The 24,894-nt window shown below is 36.9% G+C and overlaps 1 protein-coding gene across 1 annotated transcript; it reads left to right on the top strand.

The window, feature by feature from the left end:
• The first annotated feature begins 12,373 nt into the window (after positions 1-12,373).
• Positions 12,374-24,491, top strand: LOC110458877. Its single transcript, XM_021510834.1, has 11 exons — positions 12,374-12,484; positions 13,419-13,724; positions 14,129-14,293; positions 14,831-15,048; positions 17,471-17,671; positions 18,549-18,731; positions 19,051-19,184; positions 20,964-21,101; positions 22,985-23,083; positions 23,558-23,649; positions 24,231-24,491. The coding sequence occupies exons 1-11, from the start codon at positions 12,389-12,391 to the stop codon at positions 24,489-24,491; spliced, it is 1,893 nt and encodes a 630-aa protein (XP_021366509.1). The 5' UTR covers positions 12,374-12,388.
• Positions 24,492-24,894: the final 403 nt, after the last annotated feature.

The following is a 24,894-nucleotide window of genomic DNA, read 5'->3' as shown; positions in this document are numbered from 1 at the left end:
AGGTTGGGAGTGAGAAAACATGTCGGGAGTGAGAAAACATGTCGGGAGTGAGGAAACCTGTTGGGAGGGAGGAAACATGTTGGGAGTGAGGAAACATGTTGGAAGTGAGAAAACATGTCGGGAGTGAGAAAACATGTTGGGAGGGAGAAGACAGGTTGGGAGTGAGAAAACATGTCGGGAGTGAGAAAACATGTCGGGAGTGAGGAAACCTGTTGGGAGGGAGGAAACATGTTGGGAGTGAGGAAACATGTTGGTAGTGAGGAAACATGTTTGTAGTGAGGAAAGATGTTGGGAGAGAAAAAACATGTTGGGAGTGAGAAAACATGTCGGGAGTGAGGAAACATGTTGGGAGTTTGGAAACATGTTGGGAGTGAGAAAACATGTTCGGAGTGAGAAAACATGTCGGGAGTGAGAAAACATGTTGGGAGGGAGAAGACAGGTTGGGAGTGAGAAAACATGTCGGGAGTGAGAAAACATGTTGGGAGGGAGAAGACAGGTTGGGAGTGAGAAAACATGTCGGGAGTGAGGAAACCTGTTGGGAGGGAGGAAACATGTTGGGAGTGAGGAAACATGTTGGTAGTAAGAAAACATGTTGGTAGTGAGGAACCATGTTTGTAGTGAGGAAACATGTTGGGAGAGAGAAAACATGTTGGGGGTGAGGAAACAGGTTGGGAGTGAGGAAACAGGTTGGGAGTGAGAAAACATGTTGGGAGTGAGGAACCATGTTGGAAGTGAGAAAACATGTCGGGAGTGAGAAAACATGTTGGGAGGGAGAAGACAGGTTGGGAGTGAGAAAACATGTCGGGAGTGAGAAAACATGTTGGGAGTAGGAAAACATGTTGGGAGAGAGGAAACATGTTGGGAGTGAGAAAACATGTTAGGAGTGAGGAAACATGTTGGGAGGGAGGAAACATGTTCGGAGTGAGAAAACATGTCGGGAGTGAGAAAACATGTTGGGAGGGAGAAGACAGGTTGGGAGTGAGAAAACATGTCGGGAGTGAGAAACCATGTAGGGAGTGAGGAAACATGTTGGGAGTGAGGAAACATGCTGGGAGGGAGAATACATGTTGGGAGTGAGAAAACATGTCGGGAGTGAGGAAACCTGTTGGGAGGGAGGAAACATGTTGGGAGTGAGAAAACAAGTTGGGAGTGAGGAAACATGTTGGGAGTGAGAAAATATGTTGGGAGTTAGAAAACATGTTGGGAGTGAGAAAACATGTTTGGAGTGAGGAAACATGTTTGTAGTGAGGAAAGATGTTGGGAGAGAAAAAACATGTTGGGAGTGAGAAAACATGTTTGGAGTGAGGAAACATGTTTGTAGTGAGGAAACATGTTGGGAGAGAAAAAACATGTTGGGGTTGAGGAAACATGTTAGGAGTGAGGAAACATGTTGGGAGTGAGGAAACATGTTGGGAGTGAGGAAACATGCTGGGAGTGAGAATACATGTTGGGAGTGAGAAAACATGTCGGGAGTGAGAAAACATGTCGGGAGTGAGGAAACAGGTTGGGAGTGAGGAAACAGGTTGGGAGTGAGAAAACATGTTGGGAGTGAGGAAACAGGTTGGGAGTGAGAAAACATGTTGGGAGTTAGAAACATGTTGGGAATGAGAAAACGTGTAAAAAGTAATATATCGTCGTGTAACATGGTGTGAACAGCCTAAACATACATTCATTAAACTAACGTTACAATTCGTACGACTAAGTAAAACTATACCATGATCAATTTGTTAAGGATTTTATATAGTATTTCTGTCCATCTGTCAATTGTACATTGTCGCATGTTATTCGTTGCAAAAGCAGTATCATACCTTATCGTGAAATAAAAAATCAAGAATCAAGTTTCAAATTGAATCCTTATATATATTTCCTAAACTGCAATTGTTTTTTCGAATTATACACGAACGCAGCAAAGTCGACCTTACTCTAAACCTAGAATACATATCCCTTTGAATCAAGACCGATATTCCGTGTGACCAATGATCGAAGGACAAAAAAGGAAAAGGCGCCATATCAACATACCTTTAGAGATTAAAAAGGCTGAAATCTACTGACATTGTACATCGTACTTTTGTCAAAGTACGTTGTTAAATTATTTACATAACCTGAAAATCAAATGATATATATACTTGTAACAATCATAATCAAAATCGGTTAGTAACATACCTTTATATGCTTTCAAGTGCTTCTGTATTATTCCACCGCCGCCACGTTATCTAGCCCAATTTAAGAGTGCGCATGTGTTGGAGCTTACGCAACTGTGAAAGACGAGAGAGAGTCGATATCGCTGTTGAATTCGTCTGAAGGTGTTCATTGTAGTTTGTGTTCGTGTTGATAACTAACAATTTTATACAACGTAGAAATAAAACGCAATTACTGGTCATCCTGTTACAAAAAACCCAGTTGTATTGATTAATGTACATGCTAATTCTATTAATTGTATATCTATGTACTGTAAAGCGCTTTAGAGTGGATTATGTTAGCTAGAAAGGGCGCTATTTCAAATAATGTATATCATTATTATTATTGTTATCCTAAATGTTGGTTTTTGTAAAACAAAGAAATTAACTGATTTTCAAAATTTCATCACGTGAATACCTAATCCTTCGAGGGCAGACCAAACAGATCTCACAAAATTAAATTTGAAAGAGATATTTCTACTATAAATAGGAAAAACGCACGAAATCATCGCTGGTTAAGGAGATTTAGCAGACCTTTTCGTACAATAGATAGACAATCTTTATTTTCCTTATTTGAAGATTTAAACAAACCTGTTGTGTTTGCTTTGGGTTTAACGTCCTTGCAACAACCAGGGTCATATGAGGAGGGGTGCCTAGGTAGACACAACAGCCAGGGTCATATGAGGAGGGGTGCCTAGGTAGACACAACAGCCAGTGTCACATGAGGAGGGGTGCCTAGGTAGACACAAAAACGAGGGTCATATGAGGAGGCGTGCCGAGGTAGACACAACAGCCAGGGTCATATGAGGAGTGGTGCCTAGGTAGACACAACAGCCAGGGTCTTATGAGGAGGGGTGCCTAGGTAGACACAACAACCAGGGTCATATGAGGAGGGGTGCCTAGGTAGACACAACAACCAGGGTCATATGAGGACAATGTTGGATTATATGAAGTATATATCATATGAATATTTATTGATAAGGCCTGACTACACTAGCATTCCAGTAAATACTTTTCTTCACATTGAATCATGAAGTATACACAGCAACGTCACTACGCGTTTTTTGACGTTGTCAATATCGTACACACGAAACGGATGTGTAATTAATTTTTGATATAAGATAAAATGGTGAGAATTTGATGGACATTTCGTTCAAAATCTTTGTTATCGAGTAAAAAAACAAACAAGATTCAACAAAATAACCATAATTGAACAAAAGAAGTTTTATACCTGAACAAACATTTTTCTAACACTTTTTTATATAATATAAAAAACGACTTGACTTGAGCACAAAACATTGATAGTTTTTTCATTTGAAGCTCAATATGTAGGAAAATTGAGAATAGTAATTTATATATTAACTGCATATATTAGAATAATTTGATGAAAAATATATTCATAAATCCAAATTTTGATTAAAATCACCCCAAAAAGGTGAGCTGCTTTAAAAAACATATACTGAAAAGCTGAAAATATTCGCGCTTTGCTATATTAAAACTATTAATAATAATCCGCGTTCTGCCGAATAATAAAAATGAAACACTTAAATACTCGTATGTCCTATAATCTTATTTTTCTATCCCCGCGATCAACCTCTGATCGAGACAACCGCAAATAAGCCCCGCGAAATTACACAGAACAGTAGTTTAATGTGGTTTAAAATTAAAAAAAAAAAATTAAAACTTCTCAATGATGACTTGAGCGAATGTTCAATACTGAAGCCAGAGGTGAGGTATTGCCAAGAGACGCCAGGAAAGACAAAGATCTTTAGAAAGTAAAGAGCCTTTTATGTCCCCCGAAGGAGGAGGGCATCGCATCAAATTCCACAGTGTTTTTTAACATACGATGCCTCTACCAACATACAGTTGGTTACAGCAGGTATATTTTTTGCTCAATCCCCAACTTTTAGGAGTAAACAGTTTTTATTGTTACAACAGTACTAACCATGTTATTATTGAAATATGTGTAACATACGTAAGTTGTGAGATTTAAGATAGAAAATATTGATTTGACAATTAACACATTTTGTTTGACAAATGAGTCATCACGAAAGTTTCCCCAATCTATTTGATGTTTACCTTGATAGCACAGCGTTGTCTTGGTGATGCCGGCGTAGAGTGTAACAGTTTGTACAAAGGAGTGACAACCACTCCCTGCGTGTCAATGTCTTGCTTCTCGTACTCTTGCGGTTGTTCAGGTATACTACTATGTAACCTGGCATAATACACAAATGTCAGATATTGATTAAAAGCTGCAGAGAATTTAAAATGTCAGATACCACAGTTTTTAATGAATGTTACAGGATACCGACAAAGACAAACTTCTGTTAAGACATGTTTCATGGTATATTACGGTGTATGTTTTAAAGTCACGCGTCTGTTAAGTCAGGTTTTCACTGTAGATTAAATGATCATGTTAAAAGCAGGTGTCGGTAGGGACAAATTTCATTGTATTTAACGTATGCTTTTTTAATTATTATGTGTCGGTAAAGAAAGGTTTCATTGTATATAACGGAATTCATTTCAAAGTCAGGTGTTTGTAGATTCATAGTTCACTGTATTACAGGATTTACGTAAAGTCACGTGTCACTTAAGATAGTTTTAACTCTATATTACAGGATGTTGTTTAAGTCAGCTGTCAGTTAAATCGGATTTAATTATCAATAACAGTTTTTCTTTAAATTAAGTGTCGCAAGAGTCAGGTTATACTAATAGAGAGGTAGTCGTTAAAACGGATGCCAGTAAGTTAAGGTTTCCCTTTACACGTTTCTTATACGCTCTACATACTTAGTTAAATTAACAAATCAAAATATCGATCGAACACACTTTAAGTCTTACCGATAGTCACCGGTAACAGTTTCGCTGAAATGATTTCACAACATTTGTCGCACTTTGAAATTGCGCATGCGCACTGTGAGTGTATACCGGCTAAGGAGAGACAGACGGAGTTTTTAATACAAGAACAAGGTAAGAGAATTTATTTTTTTATTTGACGAAAAATAATTGATGATTTATTATTTTTAAGACAGCAAACAAATAAATGTTTTCTTCTTGTAATCCCTTTTAGGCTAGTAATATAACAAACAGTGAAGCAACGACGTGTTTTGAATTACGAAACGGTAAAAGTTATATCAAACATGTACCAAAATCATAATTTCAGTCGTCTATTTATATCAGCTTATTCACGTTAAGCAAGCATGCAATATAAGAACTCCATCAACCTTCTAAGACTTGTCCTTTCTCCGCTGAATATTTCAGCCTTTCTTCCTTTCTTCCCCTCTCCCTCTCTTACACATAGAAGAGCACAAAAATGTCAGGAGTGTCACCGATGATAAAGTATACAATTTTCACATTATTCAATTAGTTCAAATATCCAGATTTATAGTTTTTTTCCTTTTTCCAGCATATTTCAATGATGGATAGACTTCAGCTACATTGTATTAACTATTGCCCCTCCGGTTGACATATAGAGAATTTCATTATTCTAATCAATCCCTAGCCTTTTTTCCCAAATACTGATATTTTCTCTATTGTTTCGTTTGGTTTTATAAGGTTCAACATCCTTTGGGTTTTTCCCATGTAAAAAATGCGATTAGTTATAGTTCAATTCAATTTGTTGACTGTATGCCTTACGGCCCATTAGTACATATTACATATAATATACAATACATAATAAGGATGTGAAACAGCAAGACAAAAGTGGAGTACGAGTTAAAGAAATACAGCTCGTATCTTATTTGCTTAAAAATAAATATACCAAGACGGCTTAATTCCTTGTTGTTATTGACACACAATAACTGTATTAATTTAAACATTGAAGTGTTTTTTTGCCAATAGTATTTTTTGATATATTGACTTCTTAAGTCGTTGTACATTTAACATATTAATAAAAATGATATTCGTCTTCTACTTCAGTAGTCGACTTACAAATTGCACAAAATCTCCTTTTCTATAAAATTAGACTTACTACCAGTACGACTATTGAAATCGCCAATTAGCATAAATTCACTTTCAGTGTTGTAACGATTCACACTAGCTTCAAGATCATGAAATAAATCAGTTATATTTTGTAATAAACAGAATATGAAGGTGGCATGTACACACCAGCTAAGAAGACATCTTTGTTTTCAAGTAACAGACTTTTATCTATCTTTAACCAAACAATAGAATCATTTATTATCTCACAAACAGAAATATATGGTTTTAAAGTGGAATCAATTTAAACTACGATACCGCCACCCTGAGTAGTATTGGTAAGTTTTCTGAGTATTACACAGGAGTCGAAACCATCAATATTGATAAGGTAATCATTAGGAATTCAACATTCTGTTAAGACAATTGCGTTGTAAGTTTTAATGAAGTTTTATAAACTAGAAGATTTTAATTTCCTATCTAAACCGCCAGTAACATTCCATGATAGCAGGCTTATACATGAAGACTTAGAGTCAGAATATGACTCGTGCTCCACATTATCCTATTTATTGTGTTGGCTACGTGCATGCTTTGGGTACCCCTAGGGTTGCCAGGTACTTTTGTACGGACAAAACGGGACATCTGTACAATTCACCATTTAGATAAAGTTTGTCCTTTACGAACACTGCTCTCTTCTTTTCATCGCTAGCCTGTTTCCAGACAGGCCACAACCTAACATCCTGGACCTCCTTCGGGTATTGATCAGAGATATAAATATCAGTTCCCTCCTTCAATTTGTTAGAATATTTTTTTCGTCCTTTCTTTCTGTTGATATTGAAGAAATTTTGCTAAAATGGGTCTCACCTTTCCTGATTTTTTTGGACCAATCCTGTGAGCCCTGTCGATGAGTAGATTTTTTTTTATCTTTTTTGGCTCTTTATTTTATAAGTACAGTCCACACTGGGAATACGCTCCGAAACTCCCGTCGACGCGTCGACTCTCTCTACAAAATCAAGCCCACGCTCTTCCTTGATACCAAAGAACAATACATTGTCCCTCATGGATCGACACTTTAGATCGACGATATCATCATTGGCACGATTTAGGCTTTAGGTTTTCTTCAAATTGTTTTGGAACCCTCTATATCGTCTAACCGGATCTTCAGGTGTTTGACATCTTCATGAAGCTCACGATTTTTTTTTTCAAGTGAATTCAATTTGGGTCATGCTTGACGGGACCATGGGAGTAGGAGATGTCAAAGTGTAAAACGCAGTATTCGGGGGTTGGCCATTATTCTTATATGGTTGTCCGTTGAACCACTGGCTACCTTGTGGATGAAACTGTTGACTAGACATGTTCATGTTACACGTACTATACACGCTACGACTGTTCATGCATTGGTTAACATCGCTCACCTGTAGCTGTGGGCCGCCGTTGTCGTTAACTGTTTTGGTATTTGTACCCTTGCAGAGCTTCTGTGGAGGCATTAGTTACAAGCAGCATGTAAATGTCCACACACTACCACACACAGGTCGGAAAACGCCACCAGAAAACTTGAGTAACTCGATAAATCAGAGGAAACATATCGGAGCTCCGGGTTATAATCGGGCATTATAAAATTATCTTCTTCTAAAAAGTTGCTCAATGTAATACATGTATGAGCATCATAACATTTCGACTAAGTAATGAAATACTTCCCTCACCTTCAGAAGGCAAAGCGCAATTGAAATGTGTAAAGGATACCTTAATTTATGCAATTGTATCATCCTTTTCCTTTAGCTGATTAAGTTTGTATGTGTTAAATAAAACTAAAACAGTATGACGAATGGGCCAGGACAGTTGTGATAGGAAACAATCAAGAGTAACAGTTCTCGCTATTATTTAAGAAATGATCAACGTTTGACGAGAATGAGAACATTTTGGAATTGTTTTCAACGTTATCGAGTTCTAAGTTATATATATTCCACCATAATACACACAAATATGTGGAATATATATCTATTCTACCAATTAAATGTAATGAAAACCTTTTTTGGTGTCTATCTCAGTGTCCATACGCCTATGTCACACAAGATGACCCAGATAATCTTATTTTTTTAAATAAAGATGTTTTTTACTTGTATTTTTATTTGTCACGTGATACTTATATGTCTTCAGTTCACAAGAATATGTGCGTTTCTATCGTGTATGGCCCTGTGGCCAGTTGTCCTATTTTGTGTGGTTTGGGAAGGATTATGTTTTAATTTTCAATCGCCATTTTGTTATGAGATAATTAACAATACAATCTGACGTCAAGATCTGGCAATGAAATCCACCAATCTATTGCCATCGCTTGTCAACACATGAAATAAACATTTGACAGATTTACAAACACTAGCTTAAGTCACATTCGCGGTCAGTTCAGCGAAACTTGTGACATTCTGACCGTGAGCTTGAAATGTTTCAATTATAATCAGGGGTTGAATAGTTTGTACTGTTTGTCGGCTAGCAAATCGTCAAGTACATATCAAATTAAATGCGGGTGATTTCCTGTTGGGTGTCGTCGGCATTATGATTCAATGAGGTAGCACTATAAAGTCGGCATCAGTTCCGCTCTATCACCAGGAGACGAACAAGAACATATCGCAACCTACCAAAACACACAAATAAACTACACGCATGTATCTTGCACACAGTGGAGGCCGTCCTTAAATGACCATAGCTGTTGATAGGACGTTACTAAACCACACCAAACCAAATCATTCGACAAATGAAACCAGTCCCGGGACTAGCTTGTTTACCGATACATTTGCGGGGGAGGGTTTTGGAAGAGCGCTAGGTACTCCGGTATTCCTCCTCCACGTCCCCAAATTGCAAAAGGTGTTAACGGACCGTACAGCAAAACTAAACCTAACCCAACAAACATTTACTTTTTTCATATGTTTGTCAATATCTTCTCATTTTCTTTAATTGCTAAGATTTGTTTTTATATATATTACATATTTTGCTGCACCGTTTTCTCAAATGATGGCTCAAAGTCGAAACCAGCTGGAATCCATTTACTAAATTGTGGGAGCTGGAACCACCAAAACATCCCTTTACCTAGAAAATGCTTAGGAACAGTTTTGTTTAAAGAAGATTTATAATATGGAGGCACGGTAGTCTAGTGGTAGGACGCCGGGCTTTTGACCGAAGGGTTGAGGGTTCGAGTCACTGTACGGCACTGTGTGGTTTCTTTAAGCAAAATACTTTATTCCGCCTGTTCCAGTTCACTCTGCCGTAAATGAGTACGTGGTTGGGAAGTGCTAGAATTGTTGAATGCTAGCTGTGAGCGCCGAAATGGCAGCACCGGTTGTATACTCCCCAAGGAGTTGATAAAGGTGTTGGCTGGTTGCAAAGGCCCTATAACCACGGATAATAACTTGTGAACCGCTTTGAGACAACTTTCGAACTAGGTTGTGATAAAGCGGTATATAAGAACCTTGAATTATTTTTATTTATATGTTTAGTGGAGGTGTTGCCTGGCAACCAACGATCAATTACATTATGTTTAGAATTCATTTCTCAAATAGAACTAATTTGTTACTGCAGCGTCCCCTTCCATTGATTTTCAGGACCGCAGGACCCAACGTGCTTTTCATGCAACATATTTCGAAATAAATCAAAACGAACTATGCTTATACATATGTAATATCAAAATGCATTAACAATAACCTTCCCGGTGTTATATAGAACCTTACCATGCGTGATCTTATTTTTTTTGCACATTATATTTGTACCCATTATTTGTCATAAAATTTTACTTTTTCAATTTCTATATGTCTTTAGTGACATGATAAGCATGATCTAATTTACGTTCAATCGATGTAAATTTGAAGCTGAATTCTCAAATAACCACTTAGTATGCCTACGGTGATGAGACACGGTAACCTGGTAGGAACCCGGGTTCGTGACCAAAGAGTTGCAGGATCGAGTCGCGTCACGGCACTGTGTTGTATCTTTTAACAGTATACGTTACTTCGCTTGTTCCAGTCGTTGGGCAGTGCTAGAAATGTCGAATGCTGCAGTAAGCGCCTAAATGGCAGCACCGACAGTATGCTCCCCGTAGAGTGGAGAAAGAGATTGGCTGCTTGCAAAAGGCCAATAACCACGGAAAATAATTTGTGAAGAGCTTTGAGACGACCTACGAATTGGGTTGTAATAAAGCGGTAGATAAAAACCTCGAGATATCATTATTATTCTATTTATTATTCTAGATTGGTGAAAATCTACCCATTAAATATGGAGGAGAATGAAGAATCCACCGGCAGGAGTCACAGCCAAAGATCTTTGTCGATTTGGTCTTTCGGAAGCCAGAATTCCTTTGATAAGAAGAGAACAAGAAACATGAGTAAGTTGTCCTTTTTTTGTGGTATAATCTTTCCCCGTATAGCGAGACCCGTTGTTTTCCTGTATTCATAAAATTCTTAAAAACAAACTTTGATTCTTTGCTAAAATCTTGTTTTCTAATCACGTAATGAATTAAAACAAGACACATTTTGTGAATGACTTTGAAGATTTTTGGAGAACGTTAAATCCAAATATCATTTGTAATACTGACATTTTAATTTGTTGACCATGCTACATGACACAAACAAACTACAAAGAAGTTGCCAAGATCGCTGAATACATCCTTGAGCATGAAAACGATATTATGTACAGGTATGCTGGGCCGACACTCCGTTATGGAAAAAGCTAATTTTATCGAAACATTTAAGTTTAGCATTAAGCTGCTATATTTTCATATTTATAAGAACTGAACACGAGTTTAGCATGCCAGGGATTTCAAAATATGCAAACAATACGCACAAAAACGCTCGTAATACATCCTTTTTTAAAAATAAAACGGGATTAGTAAATTTGTCTTCAGATTCATTAGAGATTTCGCGTCTCATCGGTACAGAATATGCATTACAAAGTGAATTCAAGCTCAGATCATTGGCTTATGTTCTAGTCAGTTAATATGAACATTTACTTTTTTAGAATTTATATAACATACACCTATAAGTTGTCAAATGAATGAATGAGAGACAAATGTGCTAACTTCACTTGTTATTTATTGATATTCCAAATCGTACTTTACTTCCGTGTAAATCAAACAAACATTTTATACTGTTAATTTACAAGGATAATAAAGTGAAGAATTATTTTTTTATGATTTTGTCATAACATTCTTCATGATAACATAGTTTGATACTCCATATGAACAATTCATGTCGAGAAATTGACAAGAGACGTTCTGAATGAATAACGAACGAATCCTAAACTGTGCAACCATACGTTTTAGCAACTGCTGTCGTACACTTATACCTAAGCAAGGACAACGTGTTTCATTTTTGTAAACAAATATGTTTTTTTAGCCTGGGAGAGAAGGCAAATGCACGCTTTACTCACCAAACTCCCTTGAAATACGAGTACAAACATTTATTGTTAATCAATGGCATCTACCAACCAACATCCCGATCTTCGTTTTAAATGAATAATTTATTTTAAACTTAAACCTGCTGATATCGTACATTGTTCGATTTTGAATTCCCCTATGGTACACTCTTGTGTAAGTTTTCTAACTCAACCTTAGTCCGAGTTTCCTCTAGCCCTGACACCAGACTTAGATATTTTAACAGATTGTTGTCTGGTGTGGGGCCAAAGCGCATGTCTTAATGAAAACGTGAAAATTCTCCGACACCGTTTGGTATCGAATAATTTTGAGGTGCTGACAACATAAATCGACTATGACACAACACATACCTTATATGTATTAAATATAAGGAGGCACGGTAGTCTAGTGGTAGGACGCCGGGCTCTTGACCGAAGTAGTGAGGGTTCTAATCACGTCACTTCACTGTGTTGTATCTCTGAACTCTACTCTACTCCTCTTGTTCTGACGTACTCAACTGTCCTACCACTAGACTACATTGCCTCCTAATATGTGATATATGTGAAGGACATGAATTTGTTGTGTCATAGTTGATTTTTGTTGTCAGCATCTCAAAACTCTCCGGTACCAAGCGGTCTCGGAGAATTCCACGTTGTCATTTAACAGTGCACTCTGGCCCCGCACCAGACAACTTTCTGTTAAAATGTCTGAGTCTGGTGTCAGGGTGTTATTTGATATAATTTACCCTTGTATGTTACTTGGGTTTTTTGCCGCACGGTTTAAATAGGGTACTACTTAGTTATAAGACTGAATTACCTTCTGTTGCAAAACCTTTACAATTTTTGCAGGCCTGTGTCGGGGTAAGCAGCTGTCTGACATAGGGAACCGCCTACAGTTGCTCAAGATGCTGTGTCTGACAGTGTTGCCTATCCTTGGACTGTGGGGCTTTAGTGTATACACTCTCACGGACATCGTTAAACGCAAAACGGAGAATGAAAAGGTAAAAAGGTCCAGTACTTGGGTGGGTTGCTATTGTACCGTTGTTAGCACAACACGACAAAACCACCAAAAGATACCACAGAAACAAGTTATTTTCCCTAGTGTACCTTATTTGATGGCGCAAAATATTAAGCCCGTTGCCCCAAATCGCCGGATACAATTAATTTTTGGGACGCCACCATAAAAGGCCAAAACCGATCTGCTGGCTTCACTGCAGCAGCTGGGAATTTCATTGTTTTAGCTTCTCTCTTAAATTATCTATCGTTTCATTATTTTCTTCCAAGGCACTCGTCATCTTATCCCTTTCTCAAGTTTTCAAGTAAAATATATTGTGTTATCAACATTATAAATTTTCTCAATCTCCAATGGTATTGCCTGCGAAAGAAAACAATCCGCCTCGAGAACTCCGTGGTTTACGTCATAAACTGTTTTTCACAAGGTTATTTTGAACAAGCATTATTGAACTTCACAACTATGTATATTTTATTCATTGCAACAAAGTTACTCCCCTTCCATTTGTGATTGTATTTATGCGCATTGTTATTATACCGTTTAAAAAAGGATAGTGAACATGTTGGTCATGCATTGACAAATCTTATCTCACATAATCGAATATGAGTACAGTGTTAAAAAAACCACTTAGTTGGTTGGTTATTTAATTGCTTAACGACACAACAACGTTTACATCAAATCAGCTGAGGTTGTCATCAATAATAAGGAATACTTACACAACATGATAAGCAAAAAGCTGAAAGATAAAAGTTTAAAAAGTACTCAGCGGAATGGTTAGCTATTACTTTAACATTGTAAAATTTCATATTTCATGTTACATATATATACCAATTTGACGAAGATACTCAAAATGTGTGACAGATTTATTGTACAGAACAACCTTTTCATATCGGACACATACTGATATTTGTTTTGTACCACAGACAAAGTTCCAGTTACAACTGAGTGTTGAACTTGGAAAACTAATCCACCACTTGCAGCAAGAACGGGATATGAGTGTGTTGTACCTCAGCGACCTCGGGCCGGAGACAAAAACCTTTCTGCTGACCGAGTATATGTTTACAGACAAAGCCATAGATGCTCTGTCCGAGTGGCCAGCAGACCTGGACAACAAGAAGAGGACAGAGTTTGAGTCCAAGGGAAAGTTACAAGAGTACCTGAAGTTCCATCGACAGCTCTTATCCAAAGACACATTCAATCTCCACGTAGAGATAGAGTTTTATACCAAGGTTAGTTAATTTGTATGCATGGACTACAATTGGTAAACTTTTTTTATGTATACAACGTTATCCTGTTCTTTGCTTTTTGTATTCTGTGTTACTCACGTGCGATTTCTTTCCCACTATCTACTATATTTGGCTTCGTTTTTAATTGACGTTAAAGCAATATTTCTGTTCAATTTATAAAAAATCCTTCATGAGCTCTGATAAAGTGTGATTTATTTTGAGGAATGTATATGAAATTGATGCTTTGGTCATCGTATATCCAGTGTAAATACATATTATAAGTTTAGACAATTCGAAGAGAGTAATTAACTTGGGTATAATCATTGAAGTCTGTTAAATACGCATTATTTTTTTTATTTTTTTTACGATAGATATTATCCAGGAGCAATCATATTGATTCTTTTCAGGTTATAGATGTGGTCATTGTTTGGCTGTACAAATCCATTACAAGAGGTCAATTCGCTGTCGTATGGAAGACTTTGGTGGCCTATCTCAAATTGACCAGTGGGAAACAGGACGTTGGGATTGAACGCGCCCTCGGTACTCTCTTTTTCGTGCAAGGAGGTTTCAAGGTAAAGGAGCGGGAGCACATTGTCAGTTTACATTTGTACGTCACTTTATATAATTGATACATATAACATACAAGAGTTTCGAGTATACAATTTGGCGTTAAAGATCGAAGAGAGTAGATCGTAAATTCAAATACAAAGCTACTATATATAATCATGCATTGAGCCAAACTATAAATAATGTACTGCCTTATACCAATTGAAACGGTTACGATTCCGCGGTTGTCCTTAATAACTCACGTCGGGATCACATTATCTACAGTATGTTTATCTTAGTGATCTTGAAAGGTTTCGTTTGGAACTTATCATTGATTAAAACAGCAATGCATGTCCTATGTTTAAAATTATTTAAGATATCTTATATATTTTACTGCTATCTCATATCTTAATAATGTATCTTGTACGATTATTATATATTTCATTTGAGTTAATGATACCTTAAAATATAATAGGTATCATATATTAATACTATATATAAAGTTATAATAAAAGATTGTTGTCTTATGTACATTGTAGTTTTCTTACATAAATACATTGCAGACACGGGAGTATTTTGAGATGTACAATAACCGGATCAGCAGGTTCAAAGCGCTGTACACAACCGCCGAGCTTTATTCAGCAAGAGTGGATCGACTGTACACTTCCGGTGTCAAAATGGTTGAAACAAATATCACCGGTATCATTAGTAACTTCCGGAACGAGATCCAGCACCACACCGAGGAAGCAACATACCCTGATATGGAGAAAGCACGTTACTGGTAAGATTTTTTAACATATAAACAGTTTTACACTACTAATTTGATTTTGACTTTAAACATATTTCATTAACCAAAATCGGAAAATAAGATTTGGCACAACTTATTACAACTGATGAAGCCATCTCCTTGCAACAATAATTCAAAACAACAGATGATGACATAGAGTGTCAATTACATTTCATAGTAGTAATAAACGATTTTTAAAGTAACACATACACATAAAAAAAACACCCAACATATTTTAAAGTCAAGATCATAATTGGAACACGTTAAAATCTTCCACTGGATCTAATCAAAGTTTGCATTTGTTTGAATACATTTTGTATTCAAAGCCAGATTTTCATTTCCAAACAGTTATAATATCAGTACCAATGTGAGAATAAAAATGCAGCATATTTCGCGGATGCTCCGAGATGAATGTAACACTTACAACCCTGATTGCACCTATAACATTTGGTAATAGATACAGTATTAAAAAAAATATAACACAGCACCACACAGGTGTTCCTCCTTCAAAGCTCATCGGTGATGCTAGGGACAGAAAAGATGTAAAGGTCTGTCTAAACCGCTGTTAAGCCCATTAAATACACACATCTTAAAGAAAAACAGACATTTAAATTTTGAAAGAAACTCATTGTGAGGCAGCAAGATACATTGATGTTTACTTTCATACTCTAGCAATAACAGACACTCATTTTATCCAGAACGGAGATGGGACGTACTTGTCAAGCGAAGTAATAATAAAAACTAAACATTATCTATAAAAATAACACAAATTAGTCCCAAATAATTTATCTGATCTTGTGTTATTCTTATATTAAGCAAGACTAGGTACAGTTGAAGAAACCAGTCTAAATAGACACTGTCTAGAATTTGACATACTGTAAGTTATACATATTGTATGTCCTCTATTGCCATACTTATACAACCTCCTGTTAAAAGACGTCATCAGTTCACCTTTACTACCTGGTTGATGACCAAAAACTTATGTCTTGAACATGAAGCTCTGTAAATTCAGATTTTAATGAAACGTCGATTGATGTAAACCACAAACAGTTATATTTACATTTGCATGGCATTGTCACTATATAGCCTCTTTGAAAGCTGTGTCGTTGATGGGATTTTAATTACCATGCATCACGAGACACAAATCTAAGCGTGTTAATACAACACTGACCGGAACTACAATATCTAATATAAATAAACATGACGGCTGCTGAAATATCGCTGGGCATTGTGAGATTTGACAATGTCATTGTAAATTTATGTGCGAAAACAAGACCAAGGTCTGCAATATCGTACAAAATGCACATCGGTTGAAATCACCAATGCCGGCAATGGAAACAATTTTAACGCTCATGCAATTTATCAGAAATATCGTCTGTTACACTGCACTGATCAACAGGGGTTCGTTACAAATGTCTGAAATACACATATTCTATAGACCTACTGACACATATGTTACAGACCTACTGATATGAGTCGCAGCACACATAAACATTTTAGACATTTGTAACGAACCTGTGCTCCGTCGCAAGATCACTCACTTCAAACGCTATCAGTTTCACGCGTTTCGATCCACGGTTCCTCAGTTTCTGACGACATGTCAAATAACGAGGCTTTTATAGAATCTACCAACTGTTGTCAGGTTCCCATACAATAAACAAATAAATTCACGCCTGGATTCTTCACAAAATAAGCAAAGAGAAAAGTTCAAATTAACTTCAAAAAATAACTCCCTCGTGGAGGGCAACGTCGGATTTCCGGTGTTCACTGTATTCGTCCATGCGCGAAATTTGTTCCGGGGAAAAATCGAAACAATTTCAAATCTAACTTTCAGCTCAGAGTTTTATTGATAAACTTAAATCACCCTATAGACATATCATACGCAATTGTATTGATACTGCGTTGTGGAATAAAATTAAAGTGTTTGCTAAAATTTCAAAGTACTACTTTGTTTGCCAATCAGCACGCGACAATACGCTGTTCAAACTATTGAACGAAATTGTATCGACTGTCAATAAGGCGGGCATTTTTAATTTTAAATATAAATTATAAGTTGAAAAAAGAAAATAAGAGGCAGAAAAAACGTCAATATAAGTATTGAACTGTTTTTTTATGGTATGTATGATCTATTTGAATGACACAGCTTTGCAAGCAAACAAATCATAATGCGCGTTCAATGCTTAAATGTTTCATGCCTAAAATAAAACGGTGTTAATAGGTTCGCTAGCAGTTTAAGACTTGTAATATTATCAATGATGTGTTTCTAATGTTTGCTGAAGGTAAGCGCATTCTATTAAAACATGATTTTACTGTAAATGGTTCGTATAACGTTATGCATTTACGCTTGATTTCGTTTTTCAGTAAATATGAATGGCAATAAAGTTCCTCAACCTCGTGGATTTCTTCTCCTGTTTAGGTTCGACAATATGACTATTTACCTGGACACTTTGCTCGAGATTCAGCGAGACTTGGGCTACGAGATTATAGACATCCTTGACATCGTCATAGACCAATCGACAAACAATTTAGCAGTCAGCGCTGCATTCCTCTTCGTTGTACTCGTCATGTGTCCCCTTGTCATCTACATCACAGAGAACCTCACCAGCAGCATTCAGAGGTATATATCAGGAACGATTTCAGGGTGAGATAAGGGCGGATGGGAATTAGTTTAGTCCTTTTGGTTCAACGTTCTATTAACAGCTAAGCTCAATTAGGGACATACCTCTGTGTGTTCAGAGGCATATACTGGAATGATGTTGGGGATGGTTAAGTGCAGATAGGGATGGGTTTGATTCTATTAGTTTAAGAGTCCTTTTAACAGCCAATGCCACCTAAGAGCGTGTAATGTTTGAATGCATACGTTTGTGTTGAAGTGGTATGCTTGTGTATTTGCAACCCGCCGACTGCAGGTATCTGATGCCGATTTTAGAGTACCGCCTATACACAACAATACATTGCCGGAGGCACCCCGCACAATATTTTACCAGCTCACATTGTACTTACAACGGAGACGACGTTCTCTAGCTTTAAATTGCATAGCACTCTGGAGTTGCAACGTTAGTTGGGGATGCGTGGCTCGGCGTGGTTTGGTTTTGTGTTGATGGAATGAGTGGTGAGAACATGTCGTGATATTGAGTGCACGGGCGGAGATACTTGTTTATTCTTCGCTACAGAAAGAGGACAGAACTCTGATAAACAAGTCCTTGTTATGAAAATATAAATGAAATATACAACATTTGATATAGCGCCCTATCTAGATAGAAAGAGCAACTCTTAAGCGCTTTAAAATACATAGATATACAATCGATACAATGAGCATATACATTAATCATTACAATTTTGAGAAATTCGCAGGAGCTGCCTTATCAGGCGCTAACTACTACTAGTCCTATGTCACCTGGCTAATATCTCCCTATGTGTGTATGCCTGCTGGAGATGTATTGTGTTATGATAGGTAAATACAGGTATTGACTAATACCAGTTTATATCAAAAGGTATGGACTGACACTCGTGGATCGTACTAATGATCTGAGGAAAGAAAAGAAACGTTCAGACGGGCTGCTTTACCAGATGGTCCCAGCGCTTGTAGCCGATAAATTGAAGAAAAATATAGAGATCGACCCTGAATACTTCAGCTCCGTGACAATCCTATTTCTCGATATCTTCGGTTTTAACAGGTGCAGGAAGTATAACTTTACTACTTGTTGTCTTGATGATTGTGTTGAATGTTTTGTTGTTTGTTTTGATATTAGTTTCATAAGTTATAGTTCATTTAATATCTTATCTTGTCCAAATAAGCTAAAACGTTGATGTTTATGTGTTTAACCCAATAAAACAAGAAATAAACATACAATATATCCGAAGATGCACACACATCAAATGTCTATTCTTGAGGTAACTTTCTGATGATGTCACAAGAGGAATAGCGAACTGGATAAAGATAAAATCAAGATATCATATTTTGTGTGTAATCTATACTGTTTTATATTTTGAAAGAATTTCGAGCGAGTGTTCACCAAATGAAATAGTGGTGCTGATGAATTCTGTATACGGCACCATAGACGAACTTCTGGAAGACTACAATGTGTACAAGGTCGAGACCATAAAGGATTGCTACATGGTTGCCTCTGGTACGTGCTTAAGCCTGGTAACCGTATTTCAGTCTGTTCCACTTCTTCTATGTGTGCGATTTTAAACGAAAAAATGTTACCTCATTCACTACGAGGTCAACCTGGGTAAGTGCTTACATCCGGGTCACGGCCCATTATTTAAGCCTTTTTCGGTGAAAGATTGTGATATTTAAATAATTTTTTTTTTATTTCACTGTATGTGTTTTCATCCTGGTCGTTTCACAGTTTGTTGCACCTGATATGATCTAGCAGTTTATAAGATTCCTAGCGAGTGATCCTACCTTCTTTAATTACACATGCCGACTCGTTTATTCCAACGTTAACAAAATCATTTTTAAAAAGTCTTCTTTCAGCGCTAGTTCAAGCTTGTGTTAAATAACCTTCAAGAAGTATAGAGTTATTAGGAACAAAAGAGGGGTATATTCGTATATTCTTATTTCATGTAAATCTAGGTTATTGATACATGTATCACCTGGATGACTCGGCAATTCTCGTCAAGAGCAGAACAGGGGTAATAATTTCGAATAGGACTGGACATACTATTCCGTCTTTGCGTATTGCAGAGTTATCTTCTCTTGGGAGCAGGTATTTATTGTTACGTCATTGGTTTGTGCGGGAAAATTACGTCGTTTTCTCAAAAATTGATGACGTTACTATCACAAACAAGTGACGTAACAATCAATATCTGCTCCCAAGAGAAGATAACTCTGCAATACGCATAGACGGAATATCTTCAACCTTTTAAGTAGATATTGAAAAACAAAATTGAGTGGTCTGTTTTGTCGTTTAGTTAAGCACCCTCTTAACAGTCCGGATTATTTAAGGACAAGTGCCTTCACGTGTGTGTGTTTGATGATGTATGTTGGGCGTTTCCTATTACCCATGCAGAGTGTAACAACAGACATATTCTCTTTTTAAATCACCTGTATTCAGGGATGGAAGTTGTTGCAGATAATTAAAAAAAAACTACTAACCTGGTTGCAGATGAATCAAAAATGCTGTACATATTTGTGGAGTATAATCTCATACTCTAGAATACAGTTCCACGTATCTAGTGGGAAAACGAGGATTTCAGACGACTGCGGGGTCGATATTGTTGTTAAGAAAGGAGGGATTTAACTAGAGTTAGACTATTTTTATAGCATCATTTACTAATTATGTGAAAAAGAATAAGTTTTGAACAGCAGAAAGAAAGCCCCTTATCCTCAATTCCTGACCTCATCTAATTATAAGTCGTGATGTCACAATAAGTGTTGTTTACACCAGCTACCTATCGATCGCCGGTTCATGTGATAGCATATCCACTTCAATGAATAATAGCCAGAGCATATTTAAGTATATTTATCAATTATGGACCTTTATTGAAGTGAATATGTGGTTGTATTAACCTGAAAAGGGTATATTGACCGAAACGAAAGTATGTAAGTGTTATATTAGATAGGAAATTATACTGATTTTATTATCAAAAATATTGAACTTAATTATATCGTCAAGAAAAAATTCGGCATTTAGTAGAGGGTATTGCGACGTTACAATGAAAGTGACGTCATAAATGGAATTTTACCTGATGTTTCCTTAAATAGTAGGTCCGATTCAATATCACAAATCGCCGACCTCCACGTGATAATAATCCAACAAATGATGACGTGTCATCCAATATTGTAAGATGTCTATGCAAACTAATCAAACACATCGAGTTATTAGAATAGGTGGAATTTGAACGTACAAACAGTTTGGTTAGTTGAAGCATTTCGCATTGTAAGTGGTGATACATTGCAGGAATACCTACTCGGAACGAAGACAGACACTCCTCTGAAGTAGCAGACCTGGCCTTGGAAATGCTTCAGCTCATCCAGACCAAACGGTTTTCTGTATCCGGTAACAGATACGTACAGCTACTCATCGGCGTCAATACAGGTATTTAAATACAAGGTTGTTGAACGTTTAACAAGGAGTATCAACTACTTTGTCTTATGCCTTTGGTACGTCCCGGCCTAGGCGAACGTTCAAAACCGAGGCAATACATCAGGTATTGCTAAGCAAGGCGTTAGGGAACAATTGTTTTTAGAAAATAAAGGGATTGATTTGGTTTGGTTTAGTATTGTTTAACGTCTTATCAACAACTATGGTCATTTAAGAACGGCCTCCCCTGTGTGCAAGATGCATGTGTGTAGTGTTTGCGTGTGTTTTGGGAGGCTGCGATATGTTCGTACATGTCTCCTTGTGATAGCGCAGAACTGATGCCGACTTTATAGAGCTATCTCACTGAAATACCATGCCGAAGGCATTCAGCACAGCATTCCACCCAGTCACATTATACTGACAACGGGTAAACCGAAATGCTGAACGTTAAGCAGGGAATCACAACTATCATTTTAAGGACTAAAACATACTGCCGGTGACACCCAGCAGGACACCCCTTCCGGTCACATTATACTGACAACGGGCGAACCAGTCGTACTACTCCTTAATTGCTGAGCGTTAAGCATGAGTAGAAAATACCATTTTTACACACTCTGGTATGTCTCGGCCAGGGGACAGAACCTAAATCCTTCCTCACAGAGGCGGACGCTCAACTGAGGCAATGTCAAGGGAGACATTATGAAGAAGAATGTTGTTTAGAAGGAAATAAAGGGAATATATAGAGATACAAATATTGCAATGAGTGCAGTAGATTATTGTGTCCAAAAGAAAAAGGTACAACCGTACAATCCAATCCTGTGGCAGCTTACCACACCAGTTTCCTCTTATAGCGTACAGTAAGCAACAGCAGGTATAGTCTCTTCACAATTATCCTACCTGCAGGGGTGAAAGTCTTAGGTAAGTACCACTGAAAGTCTTAGGTAAGTACCCCTGAAGGTCTTAGGTAAGTATTCAGTAAAAATAACGAAAGAACATTCAATATCTTATGTTAAGGTCTTCACATTTACTAACAGTTCAAGTTTCAAGTCGATACAAGTACATGTATATAGAGTTCTTGGTAAAGGTCAAAAGAGAGACACACTGTTCATGATCATGATTAACAAGTTAATATGCATGTATCAGTCAAGGTCAACTGGGAAGCTTACATTTCGAAGTCAAGGTCAACATATGTACGACCTTATATCAAACATTGCTTATGATCCTAGCTCAAGGTGAACACAATATTTTGCAGAAACACGAGACAAACTTTACGCAAGGAGCACAGTTGTGTGTCAATGTCAACACAATTACAATTAGTTATGTCGAGTTCAACAGAAGTAGGTCATGCCATTTCAGGTATATACAGTCTCAGATGTGTGTCAGTCTATGCAAGATTTCGCTTATTGTGTCATAATTGTTTTGAGTTTTGTATGGTTCTTTAGACAAATACCTCTCTTTACGAATTTCAAACTTAATGCTATTTTCAGCACATTTTCAACGAAATCAGGTTGCTGAACTTTATTTAAGCATGCATTGCCTTGAAGAATAAATATTATAATATTGTCTACAAGACGTTATTTGGATTGTGATAATGAATGTGACGAAGAAGAAGAGGTTTACACTTCTGGAACATCTGTCTTAACCTCGTCGTACTTTTATAAGGGTATCAATGTATATCCTACGTTTGTTCATATGTTGACCTTGTTTTATCAATTCTGAGATCAAATGACAGCTTTGTTGATCTTCCGGTAGTTTCTTGTTCTCTCCTTTTGTTTATTCATTTTTTTATAATGTTTTTTAGAGATATCACAAAATTTATCAATCAGCATTTGTACTTGAATTTGTTGAGCAATTTCTCACGCATTTATTGAACGTAATGCGGTTGTGTTGTTGTACAGGTCCATGCATGACAGGTATTATAGGCGCCATTATGCCGAGGTATTGTGTTCTTGGTGAGACTGTCAACTTTGCTGCTAAGATGAAAATGGAGAGTTCTCGTACGTATTCATTTACTCAATTGTCATTGACTGCTCCTACTTGTACAAATATGACATTGTTATAAAAGCTTCACCCTTAGCCTGTGTGATTGGCTCTGGTGTACCATACATTGCGTTCCCTAATCCATTAATGACCTTCGTATTTCATCAAGTCGAGTTGAATCGATTTATGTGTTTAACAGTGATTTATTGCATAAGTGATGTGATATTAATCAAAATGTCGGTAATGGCATTTTTACTGTTCTAAAATATGTCTTTTAGTAAGTGTTACATGTTATTTCGACCTAAATTTTTCAGTATTATATATATGAAAAAGCAATATTAGTTACTGAGCTTGAGTACCATTTAGAACGCAGTTACTGTCGATAACGCATATTTCGTATGCTTTTCTCGAAAATGTTACATCATTTTATTTGTTTATTGTGTACAAAAATGATAATGTATTTTAATACCTATTTTAATTTTGTTTTGAAGCAAATAAAATACATATTACCCAAGCTACCAACAATGCTCTGAAAAAAGCAGGAAACTATGTAACAAAGGAGCGAGGCCTGATAAACATACGGGTAGGTCAATTTATTTTCTGAATTACTGTTAGTGTACATATTTAAGCGGTTCTCCAATTTCACGCCTTTCGCGTTTAAAGTCATACGCTGAATTATGACTGTGTTAATTGAAGATCCTGTATATATGTCTCTGTTACATATGATTTGAATGCGCATATTCTGCAAAGCGCTAATCTGCTGAAAATTTAATAATACGCACAAATTTGAGTCCGATCAAATATTTATATTTACAGTATCACAATGAACTTTTGTGTTCCATTTATGTTGTTTTCATATTCTACAGGCGAAAACCATTCTCTCACCAAAGAATAAATAGCATCGCCTCTTTCAATGTTTTCATCAATTTTTAATATCCTCATCTAATTCTGTTAATTCATCAGCATATATAAAAAAATATTATCATGCAATTAATATTAACCTCACCAAATCAATTATATTGCCTTCACATTATTAACATTCAACATTTAAGTATTTCGAGTTTCGAGTTGACTATTTCGAGTGATTACTTTCGAATTTCACATATTGTGCACTATGTTTTGTGTAGCAGAAACATCTTCATATGTTTCTTTATATTTATACAGGGAAAGGGTGATGTCATGACGTTCTGGCTTCGTGGCAAAACCGATGTAAAGACGAAAACAGGCGAAGTTGCCGCCATGGACGACAAATCTGAAACTGACTTCGATACTGAAAACAGTAGTCCATTGGTCAATGTAACGACGGACAATTATCAGGAGGAACGTCCGGCGCGGCCGAACCCTCCAATGTTTGGTCGAAGTGGAAGAGAAGAGAAGGTTACCGCCACTATCTATCCAACATCCTCAATGGCGGAAAAAATTTGAAACACGAGCGTCCAAGAATAAATAAGCAGACTTTGTCTGACTCCATCTGGTTTTATGAAGGTCGGTATAGAAATGTTAGACCATCTCCAGAGCTCGATGAAGTGGACAAATCAAATAATATTGAAATCTATGCGACAGTTTAATGTAATCGTTCTGGGTTAATACACGAACAACTATAGTGTGAATTTTAACAACTATCTATCAATTTGGCCAATACTAAATTTCTTTACATTTACTGGAAAGATTTCATGACATTGCTAACAGCCTATGGAATGAATAGTATTGTTTATACAAAGGAGAATAAAACAAAACTCATCACAGCGTCAACACACGAAACACCTCAGACACTCAAATAAGGTACGGAAAAGGGACAGAAACAGGAGATGAACGTGGCAAACACCAG

The sequence above is a fragment of the Mizuhopecten yessoensis genome, unplaced genomic scaffold (assembly GCF_002113885.1).
Source record: "Mizuhopecten yessoensis strain PY_sf001 unplaced genomic scaffold, ASM211388v2 scaffold9847, whole genome shotgun sequence".
Taxonomy (NCBI): domain Eukaryota; kingdom Metazoa; phylum Mollusca; class Bivalvia; order Pectinida; family Pectinidae; genus Mizuhopecten; species Mizuhopecten yessoensis.
The sequence above is the reverse complement of the archived record's forward strand: the minus strand, read 5'-3'. Positions and strand labels throughout refer to the sequence as shown.

What these genes read in the sequence shown, in the direction of transcription:
- LOC110458877 (XM_021510834.1), top strand. Translation starts at nt 12,389, where the DNA reads ATGCTGTGTCTGACAGTGTTGCCTATCCTTGGACTGTGGGGCTTTAGT. An exon ending in AGATAGAGTTTTATACCAAG is followed by an intron (nt 13,725 to 14,128) that starts GTTAGTTAATTT and finishes GATTCTTTTCAG; the next exon opens with GTTATAGATGTGGTCATTGT. An exon ending in TTGCTACATGGTTGCCTCTG is followed by an intron (nt 19,185 to 20,963) that starts GTACGTGCTTAA and finishes GATACATTGCAG; the next exon opens with GAATACCTACTCGGAACGAA.